The sequence below is a fragment of the Ovis aries genome, chromosome 18 (assembly GCF_016772045.2).
Source record: "Ovis aries strain OAR_USU_Benz2616 breed Rambouillet chromosome 18, ARS-UI_Ramb_v3.0, whole genome shotgun sequence".
NCBI lineage: Eukaryota > Metazoa > Chordata > Mammalia > Artiodactyla > Bovidae > Ovis > Ovis aries.
Window position 1 is genome coordinate 56,646,144 of NC_056071.1, and position 17,873 is coordinate 56,664,016.

Below are 17,873 nucleotides of genomic sequence, written 5' to 3' on the forward strand. Positions count from 1 at the left end.
CCTCCCCCAATCCAGATTTCGTCTTTCTCATTCTCCCTCCGCTGGCTGCAGTCTTCATCCCCCCCCCCCACCCCTTTTAAGCATTTCCTGGGATGGAAATGCTGGCAAAACACTCTTAGATATTAGAGATGAAAACTACGTACATATTTTACATATGCACATACAATTGATTTCAGCAAGGTTCTGAAGTCACATTGTGTTTCTCAGGCTTCAGTCTAGAAGCTAGAAGAGTAAACAAAAGGGAAAAAAAAGCCCCAGAGCCCCCCCAAACTCCACCACCTAAACCCAACCATTAGAGATATCTGTGATTTGAGGGTGGCAGACCCCTTAATTAGTTTTCAAGGATAATGCTTAATTGCGAAAGTTTTTCATTAGTCTGCACTCGTGGAGGGTCCCTGGAGGCAAGACTTGAGCTGATGCTTGTGTGCATAATTTGTGTTTTACACTTGACAGACACCAGAAGAAATAGAAAGATTGACAGTTGATGAAGACCTCAGTGATATTGAAAGGGCTGTTTATCTGCTCAGGTATTTCGTAAAGTCTTTTTGTGATAATTCCTTCTCTTTTCCTGTGGCAGCATCCACAAATGATTTCTGAAATGTCATGTTACGGTTATGTTAAGATTTACTTAACCACTTGAACAGAGTACTTTGCATGCACAGTACTTAATTATGTCATAAATTAGACTTAGATGTGGGCTTATGAATTTCAGAACTGAAATCAAGTAAGGTACTTAGCTTATAGAATATTGCTTGGAGGAGGAACAGAACAACTCATGATTTGAGTTAAATCTCTTAAAAAAAAATATCTTGCAGCCTTGGTTGTGTTCACATAAGAGCCAGTAAATTTAGATGAATTTAAAGAATATCCAATGATTAATTTTAAGTTAATTTTAGAGTTTGAACTTTATATGGTATTTGCAGAAAAAAATCCGCAAATATGGTAGTTCAATTTTTTTCCTCAGGATAACCTGTTTATATTGCTTTTGCTATGTGTGCTTTATAATTTTGCCTAAGAGATTTTAAAATTTAATTGAGTCTACTCTCAGTTAAGGTTCATCTCATAAGCTCTACAGAATTGCTTACGCCAAATGGTTATGACAAATATTTACAAGATTTCTTTCAGCTATTTTAAAAATTGTGCTGTGGATTTAAGTTTAAAAGCTAATGTGAGCATTTAATGAATATGTAAAAATACTTCAGATATAGGAATTTTCCTAAAGTATTTTGTGTACATTGTTTTAACATTTTTCTTGCACATTTCTTTTTACCCTTTTGGCAACTTAGTTTTCACTTTTGTTTTTTGGAATCAGATTTTGAAAACTGGTACTATTGACCTCCTTGGAATATTTGTTATCCTTGTTTCCTTAGCTCAGGTCTGCTTTGCCAGTTTCAGGTGCTGGAAAGTTTCTTGTTCTTTTCTTGTTTTATAGATCATGTTTCTAGTCCCATGACATTCTTTGAATGACTGTTTTTTTTCTTTTTTTCCTCCATTTTAAAAAAAGCAACCCTCTCCTTGACTTTCATTTTCTTATTCTGACATCTTGGCTTCTGTTCTTATTTAAGTCAGAATTTTAGCATGCTTATAATTTAGACCATTCTCTTCAATAATTCTGTTACTTTAAAACGTTACTGGATCTTAGACTTTATGTCGATGTTTCCTTTCCTCTTTTGGTGGTTTATAGTAGCCTGCTCTCATCATTTCTATTTATTTTATTATTTAAAAACATTTTTGTATTGGAGTAAGCTGCTGCTGCTATTTTGCTTCAGTTGTGTCCAACTCTTTGCGACCCTGTAGCCCGCTAGGCTCCTCTGTCTGATTCTCTGATTCTTCACCCCAGAATACTATGCCGTGCCCTCCTCCAGAGGATCTTCCTGACCCAGGGATCAAACCAACATCTCCTGCATTGGCAGGCAGGTTCTTACCACTAGCGCCACCTGGGAAGCCACTTATTGGAGTATCGTTAATTTACAGTGTTGCATTAGTTTCTGGTGTTATCTACCTATTTATTTTAAAATAAAATGGTTTTATTTATGTATGAATTGGCAGTATGTGTTTTTGATGTTTCATAGAGAATGCTCCATTTAACCTGTTTTGATAATTGTGTAATATTTGAAGTACTTTATTCCTTAATGATGAACATATCCAATATGGTGAACAGAAGTTGTAAGCATCTGCCTTTTCCCACAATTCTCTTGTTTGGAGTAGGCAGACAATTGGTGAAAACTGGGTAAGCTTCTTTTAGCATACAGCAGTTGATGATGTGAAGTCACTGCCTACTTACTCCTACTGAATCCTCTCCAGATAAACGCTGGCTTACAATTAGGAAATAGAGAGTCTTGCTCTACTTACTTGCGACAACGGATACCTCATTCTAGGTATCTGTGACAAGGCTTCTTTTTGAGGATAGCTTATTTTCTGTTTTGCTTTTGTTGTTAGCGAACCAGGTCGTCTAAGTTGTCAGTGGTTCTTGGACACAGGACATGAGTTTCACCCAGTTCTAGAACTTACAAAGCCCTTACAGAGACAGATGGGGCCTCTCCTTCTTAGGCAAGAGAGTTTGGAAAGAAATCTGATACCTCCTTTAGTTTCTTGTGGCTCATCTACCTTGAAGGAGGTTTGCAAGGTGACTCCAAAGGCAAACACTAGTTTGGTTGTGCATGGGTCCTCCAGCCAAGTTCTTTTTTTGTATTCCTGCCATCGCACCCCCTCCTGGGGGAAAGTGGGGTTTCACCTTTAGGACAGCTCCTGAAGAGAGAACACGAGGCCTGCCTGAAAGGTTCTTTCTTCCCTGGGATTCAGGGGAAGGGTGTGGGATTGTCTTATGGACGTGTTCCAAACTTTGCCTCTGTTAAAGCTGTTAAAGCCTCTTGTCTCACGTATTGAGCCTTCTATTTTAAATGTAATGTATTCCTTTTTTTCCTATTTGTACTCCCCAATGCTGTAAAATCTAATACTGAGTTCTTTTTATTTCCTATGATTTTCAGGTTGATTTTTGAGTACATTACCTTTTCCTCTGTTTTAGATATTCTCTACCCAGAATTTTCCTCCTTGCTTTTGAATGTCAGATTTTTTTTTTAAGCTGTCTTATTTTTGTATATTACATCTATTCTGGAGATTAAGCTACCTTAGAATTCAGAGTCAAATGTGTAAATATCAGTAGGAGATGCTTTATATTAGTGGGGGTTCTGATAGCATTTAAACTGAATGTAGTGTCTAAAAAGGCATTATATTGGACTGCTGTCCAATGAAAACCAAATTACACTGTTCATTATCTTACCCTAAAATATGACAGATCAATTATTAATGCTGTTTTCATAATTAAGTTTAGAACATTACACTATTTGAAGATTTGACACAGATGATTTTGTGGTTTTGCATAAATGTGGTGCTGCTGTACCCGTCTGTGGCGTTTAGCTGCGAAGCAAAACAGCTTTCCTAATAGTCACAGCTTGTGGCTTAGTCAAAATCATATTACAACATCTTCTAGTTCTCTCCCTTCTTTGTGAGTTTGGCATATATTTTAGAAGTGTACTTAAAGCAGGTGAATGGATTTTTTAGAGAAGGGTCCTAAGTTTGTATACTCTGTTTTCATTAGGTAAGCCTTTACTCACATATCTAATTGTCTGCCAGATAGATATGGCAGGCAGATCCTTAATTTGGCATAAGTGACTCCATCTTAGCTGTGCAATGGGATGTCCCATTAGGCCTTCAGCTTTTCTTTTTAAAAGCTTGATTGAGATGTAGTTCATATGCCATTTTTAGTTGAATGGTTTTGTGTTTTCACACAGTTGTGGGTTCGTCACCACGATTGTAGAACATTTTCATCATATCCAAGATAAACCCTTTACCTATTAATAGTCACTTTCCTGTTGTGTTGGTACTTTCGTCCAGTCTTCCCAGGCTTTGGGAACCAGAAGTCTACTTTCTCTATGGATTTGTCTTTTCTGGGCATTTTATGTAAATGAAATTATACAGTATGTGGCCTTTTCTGCCTTTTTCCCCAAAGTTTTTCCTTGTTGTAGCGTGTGTCAGTGCTTTTTTTCTTTTTATTGCTGGGCAGTATTCCACCATAGGGGTATATCACGTTTTGTTTGTTCATTCATCAGCTGATAGACACGTGAGTTGTTTCCACTCAGTCTTTCCTTCTTGAAGCAGTCCTCTTGCTCTGTTCACTGTTACTTAGATATATCACGTCCATCCTTCACTGTTCTTCCCCTTCCCTGTTCTTCCCCTTCCCTGGAATACCTTTCATTATATTGACACCTCTCCAGCATCTTCCATTGCCAGGATCCAGCTGTAGTCTTGAATCTTCCATAAGACCTTTCCTGTCTGCTGAAACCACATGGATCTCAGGCTTCTCTGAGCTCCTGTATCAGTTAGTGGCTGCATACCTTGGTATTCCTTAACGTAAAAGTGTGCATACATATTCTTCAATAGACTAAGCTCTTGGAGAGCAAGCTGTGTTTTATTGTTGTTGCTGTTTTGGTTCTTTCTTATTCTTTGCTGTGATATAAATATATACCTCTTAATGGAATAAGGTGTATTTATTTACTTATTTTAAGATGACCAAAAAATGCCTGGTGAATTCAGCAACTTTTGATTTTTTTGTTTTGTGGGCCATAGAATCAGATTTAGGGTGTATACTATTCTACCATTTACTGCCTGTGCGACCATGGGCAAGTGATTTATGGTTGTTAAGTCCTAGTTTTTTTCATCTGTTAAGTGGAAAATAGTAGTTCTTGTTTCACAGTGTTGTTGTATTCTGTGTAGAGCCCCAGACACCAAACGGGAACCCAATTAATATGAATTTCCTTCTGTTTCCTGTACCATGTCCCTAATTCCTTACTACTTACCTGCTCAAGGTACATTTCAGACTTTTAAAAGAGGATAGCAGTATTAATTTTGCCTTCCAATAATCAGATAAAGTAACAGGCAAGTAAAGTCTATCAACAGGTTTGTGATAGATAATCTATTAGCTTCCTTTGCTAATAGTATTTTTAGATTCATTGCATTTTTAGTAATTAATTAATTTTTGGTTGCATTGGGTCTTTGTTGCTGCTCATGGGCTGTCAAATGGGACCCACTGCTTGTTGTGGTGCAGGGGCTTCTCATTGCAGTGGCCCCTCTTGTTGCAGAGCACGGGCTCTAGGCTCACAGGCTTCAGTAGTTACAGCACGCAGGCTCAGTAGCTCTGGCTTACAGGCTCTAGAGTGTGGGCTCAGTAGTGGCACACAGGCTTCGTTGCTCCACAGCACGCGGGATCTTCTTGGACCGGAGATCAAAGCCATGTCCTCTGCATTGGCAGGTTTGCCTCTTTACCACTGAGCCACCAAGGAAGTCCCCTTTGCTAATGGTATTTACCAGAATCTTTACATATTATAATTGTTTTAAACTGATGATAAGATCAGCCTGTTTAAGCAATATTTGCTATTTGTATTATGCATTAAATGTGCTTTATTAATGTATCTAAACTAACTTTTATGTTGGTTTCTTTTACAGTCACTTTAAAACCATCTGTCACTTTGCACTGTGAATTTTAAAACATTTTGCACTTTGCCTTTTAGGGATAGTCAAATAAAGTACATCTTCAATTAGGAACTTTTTCCCTTCTGTGCTCCCCTCTTTCCCCCCACAGCCCGCCTTTTAATTAAGAAAATAGTAAGTGCTCCCCTTAGTGAAAGCACAGACTGAGAATTCTGCCAAATCTGAAAATAAAAACCTGTAAACTGTGGCTGTTGCTAAGCACATCCTGGGAACTCTTGCACTCAAGACTAGCACAAGGCAGCAATGAGGTCATGAGGAAGAAAGAACTCCAGTAATTAGCTTTGCTACTGGCTTGCTTTTCGTTGTTTTATCTTTAAAAAGTACTTATCCCATTTGCCTATGGGAAATGTGTGAAAACCTCCTCTGTATGCTCTTATTTCCAAGATCTTCTATACCTTCACACTTCTTTTGCCTTTACTGTTGTCTTGATTTTTTTTCATTTTTGATGACTTCTGCCATTTAGTACCGTTTTGGTGAGATGGGTGCTTATGGGGTGTGTGTAAGAGAGAGAGAGAAAGTGTGTGTGTGTGTTAGTACTGTTTTGGTGAGGTGGGGTGCTTATGGGATGTGTGTTGAGAGAGAAAGTGTGTGTGTGTGTGTGTGTGTGTGAGAGAGAGAGAGAGAGAGAGAGAGAGAGAGAGAGATGAGGGTGGAGGAGGCGGGTCTTGAATAGCCAGGATTGCTCACCCAGTTTTCTCCACTGTTGTACATGAGAGACACATCACAACTTTTAATACCTCACAATTGAGATGAATAGTTGGTAATTCCTGGAGTTGGTTAATGTGGGGAATCATAAAATTGATACATACTTTCAGTATTTCATACCTTTGTTTGTCAGAGTTTTGTTGTAGATCCATTGCCTTTTGAGTCAGGGTCTGCTTAACACAGTTCATAATCCTTTTTCTTGCATAAATACTTCCATAATACATTTAGAGTGTCAAGGTCAGGTCTCTTTAAAGTTGAGAATTTAAAGATGCTTTTGAAGCAGTCTGAAAGCCTGTTTTAGATTTTTATGATCTTTTTTGCTCATCTTTTGCAAGTTGTCTTGTTCTTCCTAATTCAATAACAGTTTTCTTTGGCAACTTATCTTTGAGTTTTTCTAAAACTTTCAATTTAGTTGTCATAGAAACGACTCTTCGCATTCATATGTTTATGTAATATTTAATTAAATTATGTAATTGTGGTATCAAGTAAATTGGGATAAACTGGTCTGAGAACAAACACAGCTGACTCTTGGTTACAGCTCACCTGGCTAGAACAGAAGCGTGTGGGTATTTCAGAGAGCAGTCTATTAGCTCTAAGCTCTCAGCTTGTCTTTGCCAGGGAAGTGGAGAGTGTTGCTTAGCTAAGAGTCTTCTAACACCTTGTTGAGAGATATACGATCCCTTTTCAGAGCATGCGCTGTGATGGCCTTGCTTTATCCTTGGATACTCATAATATTCCTCTCGTCTCTGTATTGAGTTTGGTCTCTGGTCTGGTCTATTCTCCTTTAACCGTTCTGTTCTAAAAAACAGAAAATAGTGGATTAAGAATCTCAGTTAAAGAGGTACTGTCATAAACATATAGTTTGTTTTTTAAAACAAACTTTTGGAGCATATGCATAAATGAGCTCACATCATGAAATACACAGCTTGTTTGCTTTCAGAAGTTCAAAAACACCCATACAGCCGGCATCCAGACTAAGAAACAGGATGTGACCGATTGTCTAGTTGTGTTAGCCTGTCTTGTACCCTTCCCAGTTTCCCCCATTCCCTGCAAAGGGTGTCGACTATACTAACGTCTAACAGCATAGATTAGTTTGCCTGAGTTTGGGCTCAATATAGTAAGAACCATGGAATATACAGTTTTTTGTTTAGCTACTTTTGCTCAACCTTTTAGAAAAGAGATTTGTTCATATTGTTGGATGGAGAAATAGATTGTCCATCCTCATGGCTGTGTGATATTCTGTTATATGAACATACCATATATACTCTTGGTGGACATTTGTTTTCAGATTTTGGCTGTTATGAATAATGCTGCTACAGACATCTTGTACAGGTCTTTGGTGAAGATACACATGCATTTCTTTTAGTTATGTTCATAGACGTAGAACTGGTCACAGCATATGCATATGTCCCACTTAGAAGATACTGCTAAACCATCTTTCCAAGTGCTTGCACAGTTTATACTGCTCCCAGCAGTGCATGAGTGGTCTCACCCTATGTTTTTTAGGAAACAAAAGTGATAAACTTTCTAGTACAGCAATTTCTAGTATATCAATAACGAACTACCTATGTAATAGCCCATATAATTATCTGTTATTCTGTATCTGATTTACTTATGTCATACAACTTTTTCTTTATGTGTAAGAGAGTTTCCATGAATTTTTACACTTAGTTTTTAATTGTGCTAGATGGCTTGGCTAGGAGACTCTTGGTTATTAGAAGGTCTTCTTTCAAGGGTGCCATCTCTAGTCGCTGTGCTTTTTAATGATTCCAAGGGTCCTATTTTTAAAAAATCATCCAAGTTATCCAGTGTGAAAGTGATGCACAGATTTCTTGCCTTTGTGCATAGAAATTGGAGGCATCTTCATTTTCTCTTCCTAGGATAAGCAGGATCACTGTTTCATATATTTAGAGGCGTACATAATGGATTCCAGCTGTATGTCTTGCATCATCGCTGAGGCCTCATTATTTAAGTCCTTGGCAAACCCTGAACTCCCTGTTTTGGAAAAGTACTAGATCTCTGAATCTAAGGGGTTTGAAGATTATTTTCCATCTCCTTTTGCTTATCTTTTGCTATGAGAACAACGATGGGGGGCATTTGTTTCTTTTTTTTCCTATTTACTGAAGCTTCTGAAGGCTCTCTGTGACATCAGTGGAAAGCGGAATGCTCTCATGGGATCTTTAAGAAAAGCTTAAAAATAAAGAGTAAACTATTTTCATCAATGTAAAGGTGACCCGTATAATGTCATTGGGAAGACCTAGAGCTTAATAACAGGATGCAATTGTGAGAGATTTGAGCAGTTTTCATCTTGTTAATATAGCTGTTTTTCGATACCCTATTTAAATACCTACATGTGGGACTTCCCTGGTGGTCCGGTAGCTGAGCCTCTGTGCTCCCAATGCAGGGGGCCTGGGTTCAATCCCGGTCAGGGAGCTAAATCCCACATTCCTCGACTTAAGAGTTCAGATGCCACAATGAAGACTGAAGATCCCATGTGCTGTAAGACCCAGCACAACCAAATAAATAAATATAAATAAAAAAATACCTATAGGTTTCTATGAGAAAACATACTATAAAGTAATGCTAAAACAAATGCTTGTATGAAGATTCAAATAAAATGCAGGATAAGGTCCGTAACTGCAATGTACCTATATTATGGCATATATTTGTGTGTATGTTATAAATGTATATATATATGTATGTATATATTTATTTTCACGAACAATTAGTTCATGCTGACACTTGAGACGTAGCTAAGTGAGGCACAAGGAGACTGAATTTTGTCCCCAGAATTATCTAATTAGTTCCCAGTAAAAATTTGGGGTTTTATTGCTTTGCTCCCAATCTTGTTGCATGGTGGTTTCTTAGTAGTCACATTATTATTTAAAGTGTTGACTCAACTAATGGTAAAAATCATAACTCTTAGAATTAGGGTCACATGAAGGGGATTAAGGGCTTCCCCAGCGGCTCAATGGTGATGAGGAGTGCAATGCAGGAGGCCCAGGTTTGATCCCTGGGTCAGTAAGATCCCCTGGGGGAGGGCATGGCAACCCACTCCAGGATTCTTGCCTGGAAAATCCCTTGGATGGAGAAGCCTGGCTGGCTACAGTCTATAGGATCGCAAAGAGTTGGACACGACTGAAGCAACTGAGCACGCACGCGTGAGTGTTTCAGTGATCTTTAAATTTATACCTCTTTCAACATAGATATTTTGCCTTTTGCAATATCTTTTGCTGGCCATTGTTGGCCACCAGGTGTGAGAGGCAGGGAGAAAGTGTTCATTCTTAGTTCTTCAGTCACCACCTTTTTGACTTTATAATATTGGTGTGTAGTAATGATGTCAGAAATAATAGCAAAATCTATTATATCCTTGTATGCAGATGTTTTACAGTGTAATTCCCCCTCCAAATCAGAGATGCTAATAATGGAGATTTATAATGCAACTAGCAATTACTTTAGAATAAATTTTATGAATTTAGGTTGTTGTTGTTGTTCAGTTCTAAGTTGTGTCCAACTCTTTGCAACCTCATGGACAACTGCAGCACGCCAAGCTCCCCTGTCCACCACTGTCTCCCTGAGTTTGCTGAAATTCATGTCCATTGAGTTGATGATGCTTCTAACCATCTCATCCTCTGCCTCTCCCTTTTCCTTTTGCCTTCAGTCTTTTTCAATATCAAGGTCTTTTCCAATGAGTTGGCTTTTCGCATCAGTTGGCCAAATTATTGGAGTTTCAGCTTCAACATCAGTCCTTCCAATGATATTCAGGGTTGATTTCTTTTAGGACTGACTGGTTTGATCTCTTGGCTGGCCTAGGGACTCTCAAAAATCTTCTCTGGCACCACAGTTTGACAGCATCAATTCTTCAACGCTCAGCCTTCTTTATGGTTCACCTCTCACTCTGTACATTACTTCTGGAAAAACCATAGCTTTGACCATGTGGAACTTTGTTAGCAAAGTGATGTCTCTGCTTTTTAATATGCTGTTTAGGTTTGTCATAGCTTTTTTTCCAGGGAACAAGCATCTTTTTTTTGCCCATGGCACTCTCAAAAGATTTGTATTTCATTCAAAGAGATAGCACAACAGCAAACTGGGTATTCAAATTAAAATACAAGATATATCATCAGAGTATGGATAGAATTTTTAATTTCATGGCTGCCCTCACTATCCGCAGTGATTTTGGAGCCTAAGAAAATAAAATCTCTCATTGCTTCCAGTTTTCCCCTGTTTGCCGTGAAGTGATAGGACCAGATGCTCTAATCTTAGCTTTTTTTTAAAAAAAAAAAAAAAAATTAATTTAGCTTACTGCTAAGTCACTTCAGTCGTGTCCGACTCTGTGCGACCCCATAGATGGCAGCCCATCAGGCTCCCCCGTCCCTGGGATTCTCCAAGCAAGAACACTGCAGTGGGTTGCCATTGCCTTCTCCAGTGCATGAAAGTGAAAAGTGAAAGTGAAGTCGCTCAGTCCTGTCCAACTCTTTGCGACCCCATGGACTGCAGCCTACCAGGCTCCTCCGCCCATGGGATTTCCCAGGCAAGAGTACTGGAGTGGGGTGCCATTGCCTTCTCTGATATAAGATACAAGAAGATATTAAATCCACACTTCTGCTTTCTAAGCCTTACTTTCAAGACAGACACTAACTTGAAAAAAGAAATCTCTCCCAATAATTAATTATTTTACAATCACTTCTCACTTAAATTGTCATTTAATCATATACTGACATTTGAGGAGGTTTTTTTTTTAAAAAAAAAACTAAGTTAAAAATCAACTTAGTAAAATATAAATTGTATTTAACCATTGTGCATAAGAGGAAAATTAATCACCATTTGAAAGTTACTTCAAAAAACATTACAATTTTCTAACTACATGAAGCAATAACTCTGCAAGTTGAATAAGGGAAAAAATGGAGAAGTGCATTTAAGCCAGTTATTTTCAGTTACCTTTAATTTCCAGGTACATTTTATTTTTTATAATAACTTTCTTAAATTTCCTCATTGAAAATTAGAATTCATAATGTTTTCATCTCAGTAATGATCTTAATTTATAGTTAGAAAGAAATGAAATATTTAATAAAATGAAAGTAAAAAGAATACAAAAGTACTTGCAGCAACTTTTCTCCAAAAATATAACTTTCTAGGGTTGAAAAGGGCTTCTCTGGTAGCTCAGGCACACAAAATATTTATTGAGTACTTATTTTGTATTAGGCATCTTCTGGGGAATGAGTGGCATTGTACCAGCAAATACTTGTGTTTAAGGAAGTATTGGTACTTGTTTAAGGAAGCAAACACACTTTTCTTAAATTTTAGTAGACTAGAAGTCATCTCTAGTTAATAAGTATGTTGGGCATTGAGAAGGCAGTATGTAGTGTCAGAAATACTTTATATTAAGACATACCAGATTTATTCTCCAAGGCCGAGACTTGCTCATTTAGCTATTGAGAAACCTAGGCTAAGTTTCTTATTTGGGTCCAAGCCTCCTAATCTAAACTGGGAATAATAAAACCTACATTGTAGGATTGTTAAGATTTGGGAATGTATGTGGAGGGCACAATGCTTGATGTAGAGTCATGTTCGGTAAAGAATAACTGTTCTTGGTCTTTTAAATAAACTGCTGACAATTCAGAACATCCTTTACTTTGGATGTATGGGAAAATTCCTATCCTGAGAATTCCTGTAGTTATAAAATCTTGTCTCCCAGATGGTGCCCCTTTGCATTTAATCCTCTACCCTGAGCTTGGGCAACAGATGATCTGCTTTTTGTCAGTATACTTCAGTGGCAAATTCTCCTGTTCTAGAACGTAGGCATATGTTTTCCTATCTCTTGGCTAGTGCCTGAGAATGGAATGCTGGTCATAGGATGAATACATATTTTTTCATTCAGTTCTATTGAGGTATAATTGATGTCAAATAACTGGCGCATACTTCAACCATACAGTTTGATGCATTTATATATACACACACACACATGTATATCTATATATGGGCTTCCCTTGTGGCTCAGCTGGTAAAGAATCTGTCTGTAATGCAGGAGACCTGGGTTCAGTCCCTGGGTTGGGAAGATCCCCTGGAGAAGGAAAGGCTACCCACTGCAGTATTCTGGCCTGGAGAATTCCATGGACTGTATAGTCCATGGAGTCACAAAGAGTTGGACATGACTGAGCGACTTTCACTTCATATATATATACACCCATAAAAGCATCATCACCGTTAAGATAATGAACACAGCCGTCACTCCTCAGTGTAGTTTTGTGCTCCTTTGTAATGTTCTTTCCCTTCCTTCTGATTCCTTCTCCCTACTCCAGGCAACCACTGATCTGCCTTCTGACACTATAGATACGTTTTCAATTTGTAGAATTTTATAGAAATGAATCATATAGCAGCTACTTTTTCTTCTGGCTTCTTTTTACTCAACATAATTTTCAAGATGTTGCATGTATCAATGGTTCATTCCTTTTTATTATTGATAATTCCATTTTAAAGATACAGTCCATTTTGTTTATGCATTCATCAGTCGATGGACATTTGGATCATTTCTAGTTTGGGGGTGTTACAAACCAAGTGGCTGTAAACATTCATTTATGGATCTTTGGGTGGCCATGTGCTTTCTTTCCTCTGGGGAACAGCTGGAGAGTGGAATGGCTGGGTATATAGTAGGTATAATGTATGCTTCCATTTTTAAGAAACTGCTGAACTGTTTCCAAGTGATTGTACACTTCTACATTTCCACCAGCAGTGTATGAGAGTTTGGGCTGCTCAATATGTATACTTACTGACACTTGGTATGAGCAGTTTCTTTTTGGTTTTAGGCATTCTGGTGGTATTACCAGTGGTCTAGAGTAGTGGTATTCATTGTATTTATAATTTGGATTTCCCAAATGATCAGTGGACACTGAGCATCTTTACATGTATTTATGAGTCAGACACATATATTTTGTTTGGTAAAGGTATATTTAAATCTTTTGCCTATTTGTTGAATATGAGCGCATGCCAGTTTGCTTCAGTCATGTCCAAATCTTTGCGACGCTATGGACCATAGCCCACCAGGCGCCTCTGTCCATGAGAGTCTCCAGGCCAGAACACTGGAGTGGGTTGTCATGCCCTTCTCCAGGGGATCTTCCCGACCCAGGGATCGAACTTGTGTCTCTTAGTTTCCTGCATTGGTAGGTGGGTTCTTTACCACCAGTGCCACCTGGGAACTCCCTTTAGTTGGGTATGTGCTTTGCAAATATTTTCTGCCAGTCTGTGGCTTTTTAATTTTTCTAAGTATACCTATTTTTTAGAGAGCAAAGTTTCTTTGCTTTGCTATGGTCTAATTTTGATGAGGTCTAATTTAGTGATTTTTTTTTTCATTATAGTTAGTGCTTTTTGTGTTATATTTAGGAAATCTTTGCCAAATCTGGGTCATTAAATTTTTTCCTATGCTTTCTTTCAGAAATTTTGTGGTTTTAGCTCTTGATTTTAGGTCTATGATTCATTTCCACTTCAATTTTGTTTGTGGTATAAGGTAAGTGTTGAGGTTAATTTTTTCCCCCCAAGTAGCTATAGTATGTAGTAGAAAAAGGGCCAGGATCAGGGGACCTGGTGTCTCTGCAGTCACATTCAAGTCACTTAAGTTCTTTAAACACTGTTTCCTCTTTACTCCAGGTGATATGATGAGTTGTTGTTGTTCAGTCTCTAAGTTGTGTCCAGCTCTTTGCCACCCCATGAACTGCATCATGCTAGGCTTCCCTGTCCTTCACTGTCTCTCTGAGTTTCTTCAAAAGAGTCCATCTTGCTTCAGCAGGTGTCTTCAGTTCTAAGAAGATAAGGAAAAGATGTTGAACCTTGGTTATTTGCTCCACTAGGCGGTGCTAATGGACATCTATATAAGGGATCTTCACCTTGGATAGGTGAACAGTTTCAGAGCTCTTTTTAAAAGGTCATTTTTGAAGAAGATATTCATAGTTCAGGAAAGTGCCTATGTTCTTTAAAGAGTAGACGTAGTAGTGTTAAAATGAATCTGAAAATGCCATTTTTTACTAAAAACTATCAGAGTACAACAATATTTTCTTTAAAGAGTTCTGTAGATTTGGTTTGAGTATGTTTGGGGCAGAATGAGAGTTATATGGCTAGCATAAAAATATTTACATATTCAGGTGAAAAATTAGGCTGAGGAGTCTGATGACTTTAGAATAGTCATGAAAATTCTCTTGGTAACAAGCTTCCAAGCTGCATTTGCTTGGAAATACTTTTTGTAATAAACGTATGAACTATATTTCCTTGCTTAATGGACATTCTTGGAGGGGGAAAGGACCCACAAAAGTCCAGCCTGAGAATGTGGAGGAGAAGGCATCTCCCCATGTAGCTCCATCCCCATGACAGTGGATATGGAGAGATGATTTACACCTGTGGTTGGTATATATGCATATCTTGCGTAATTTTCCAGTTGTTTGTGGGATTTTTCCAGATATCTTCCTGTTTCTAGTCTAATTCTGTAATGGTCACAGACAGCGCTTTGCTTGATGTCATTTCTTTTAAATATACTGAGGTTTGTTTTTTGACCAGAGCATGGGTCAGTCTTGGTAATTATTCCATGTGTATGAATATGTATTCTGTTGTTGGGTGTAATATTCTATCAATGTCAGTTGGTCAAGTTGGTTGATATTTTTCAGATCTTCTATATCTCTAAGAATATTTTCTATTTGTTCTACTAACTAAAATAGTAGAATATTGAAGTCTCTAACAGATCTGTCTACTCCTTCTTTCACATATATCATTTTTACCAGTAGTTCATGTATTTTGATTTTTGTAATTAGTGTATATACTGTTAAGGTTGTTATGTTTTTCACTGAAATAATCTCTCATAGCTATGTAATGTTTGTCTTTACCCCTAGAAATATTGCTTGAAGTCTACTTTATCTGATATTAATATACTCTTTCCAGCTTTCTTTTGGTTAGTGTTTACACAGTATATCTTTTTCTACCCTTTTACTTTTTTAAAAGAAGGTTTTTAAATTTTGGAATTATTTTAGATTTCCAGAGAAGTTACAAAAATAGTTACTGTATTCCTATTACTAGTTTTCCTTAAAACTAACATCTTTACATAGCTATGGTATATTTGTCAAAACTGAGAAATTAACGTTGGTACAACACTGTTTACTAAGTGCTAGAATTTGTTTGGATTTCACCAGTTTTTTCACTAATGTTCTTTTTTCCTGTTTCAGGATCCAGCCCAGGATACTGCAGTTAGTTGTCGTAGCTCCTTAGTCTTCTTTGGCTGTTACATATTCTTAGTCTTTTCCTTGCTTTTCTTGATCTTGATAGTTTTAAAGAGTACTAGTCAGGTATGTTGTAGAATGCCCCTCAACTTGTGTTTGTCTGATGTTTTTCTCATTGTTAGATTGGAGGTATAACCTTTAAGAAAGAGTATCATAGAGGCACTGAAATGCCTCTCTCATCCTGTCATTTCAGGGGTACATGACATCAGTATGACTTATCACTGGTGATGTTAATCCTGATCACTTGGGTTAATGTTGTATCTGCTAGATTCCTCCACTGTTTCAGTGGTGAGAGAGGATCTTTCAGCCTTGCTCCTGATCTTAGGGTGAAAACATTCAGTCTCTCATCGTTAGATAAGATGTTGGCTGTAAGTCTCTAATACCTGTGTGCCCTGTTGTGTCTGACTCTTTGTGATACTATAGACTGCAGCCTACCAGGCTCCTCTTTCCACGGGATTTTTCAGGCAGAAATGCTGGAGTGGGTTGCCATTTGCTCCTCCAAGGAATCTTCCTGATCCAGGGATTGAACCCACGTCTCTTGCATCTCCTGCTTGGCAGGTAGATTCTTTACCACTGAGCAACCTGGAAAGCCTCTAATAGATATCATTAAGTTAAGGAAGTTTTTTCTATTCCTTCCTAATTTGCTGAGAGTTTTTATCATGAATGGGTATTAAATCTTGTTGAATTTTTTTTTCTGAATCTATTGATAATATACATGACTTTTCTTATTGAGTCCTTTAATATGGTGAATTACACTGATCAGCTTTCAAATGATGAACCAGCCTTGCATTCTTGGGGTGAAATCTACTTGGTGAATTTTTAATTTTATGTTTCTGGGCTCTATTTGCTACAATGTTTTTGAGGATTTTAACATCTATTTTAATGAGAGAGAACTGGTTTGCACTTTTCTTATAATATCTTTGCCTAGTTTTTGGTTTTAGAAGAATGCTCATGAAATCACTTGGGAGGTGGTTTTCTATTTTTCTGAAAGAGATTATCTAGAATTGGTATTATTTCTTCCTTAAATATTAGGTAGAATTCACCCATTAAACCATCTGGGCCTGAAATTTTATTTTTGAAAGGTTTTAAACTGAAAATTCTATTTATTTAATAGATATAGGGCTATTGGGCTCATTTATTTCTTCTTGAGTGAGTTTTGATAGTTTTGGATACTTAACTCTGTTTCATCTGCATTATTGAATTTATGGGCATCAAATTATGCTATGCTAATATTCCCTTTTGAGCTTCCCTGGTGATTCAGAGGGTAAAGTGTCTGCCTGCAATGCAGGAGACCTGGGTTCGATCCCTGGGTCAGGAAGATCCCTGGAGAAGGAAATGGCAACCCACTCCAGTACTCTTGCCTGGAAAATCCCGTGGACAGAGAAGCCTGGTAGACTACAGTCCCTGGGATCTGAAAGAGTCGGACACGACTGAACGACTTCACTTCACCAATGTTCCCTTTTAATGTTTGTGGGCCCAGTAGTGATGTCCTACCTATCTTTTATTCTTGATCTTGCTAATTTGTATCTTCTTGCTTTTTTTCTTGTTTAACATAGCTAGAGGTTTACCAGGTTGTTTGTTTGTTTGTTTTTATGGATCTTTTCAAAGAACCAGCTTTTGGTTTCATCATCATTATTATTAATGTTTTCCTGTTTTCAGTTTCATTGATTTTATTCTAATGTTTATTATTTCCTTCACTCTCCTTGTTTTGCAGTTAATTTTCTCTTCTTTCTCTAGTTTCTTAAAGGGCAGCTCAGATTATTGATTTTTAGAATGTTCTTCTCTAATGTGTGCATTTTTAATGCTGTAAATTTCCCTTTAGCTGCATCCTACAAATTTTGATATGTTGTATCTTCATTATCATTTAGTTGAAAAAATTTTAATTTATCTCAAGATTTCTTCTTTGACTCATGAAACTCATGAGTCATTTAGAAGTGCATTATTTCATTTCTAAATGTTTGGAGATTTTCTGCATACTTATTTTGTTAGTGATTTCTAATTTAGTTCCATTATGGTTTGAGCATGTACTTGGCCTGACTTCTGTGACCTCTTCTTTTTCCTCATTACAGCTCTGACTTCACTTCTTACTATTCTCTTCTTCACTTGCTGTATACTGCAACCATCCTTGCTGTTCATTAAATATACCAAGTACACATTACCTCAGCACTTTTGCACTTGCTGTTCCTTCTGCTTTAATGTTTTCTCAGATATCTGCATTGTTAGCTCTATCATTTCCATCAGATCTTTCCTGATTTGAGTTGCCTAATTATCTCAGATAAGTGGCACCAGCGTCAATACTTACTGTCACAGGTTTAAAAACCTGGGAATATCCCTGTTCCTCATCTCTGCTATTTAAGTTGATTAAAT

At 37.5% G+C, this 17,873-nt stretch overlaps 1 protein-coding gene across 5 annotated transcripts in view; it reads left to right on the forward strand.

The window, feature by feature from the left end:
• The window catches only part of PPP4R4 (protein phosphatase 4 regulatory subunit 4), a 103,727-nt gene that overhangs the window by 1,285 nt on the left and 84,569 nt on the right, over nucleotides 1–17,873 (forward strand). For all 5 annotated transcript variants that reach the window (XM_042235416.1, XM_042235417.1, XM_027957357.2 and 2 more), the window contains exon 2: nucleotides 454–527. In XM_042235416.1, coding sequence (XP_042091350.1) covers nucleotides 454–527 — 74 coding nt within the window. The remainder of the gene's footprint in view (nucleotides 1–453; nucleotides 528–17,873) is intronic.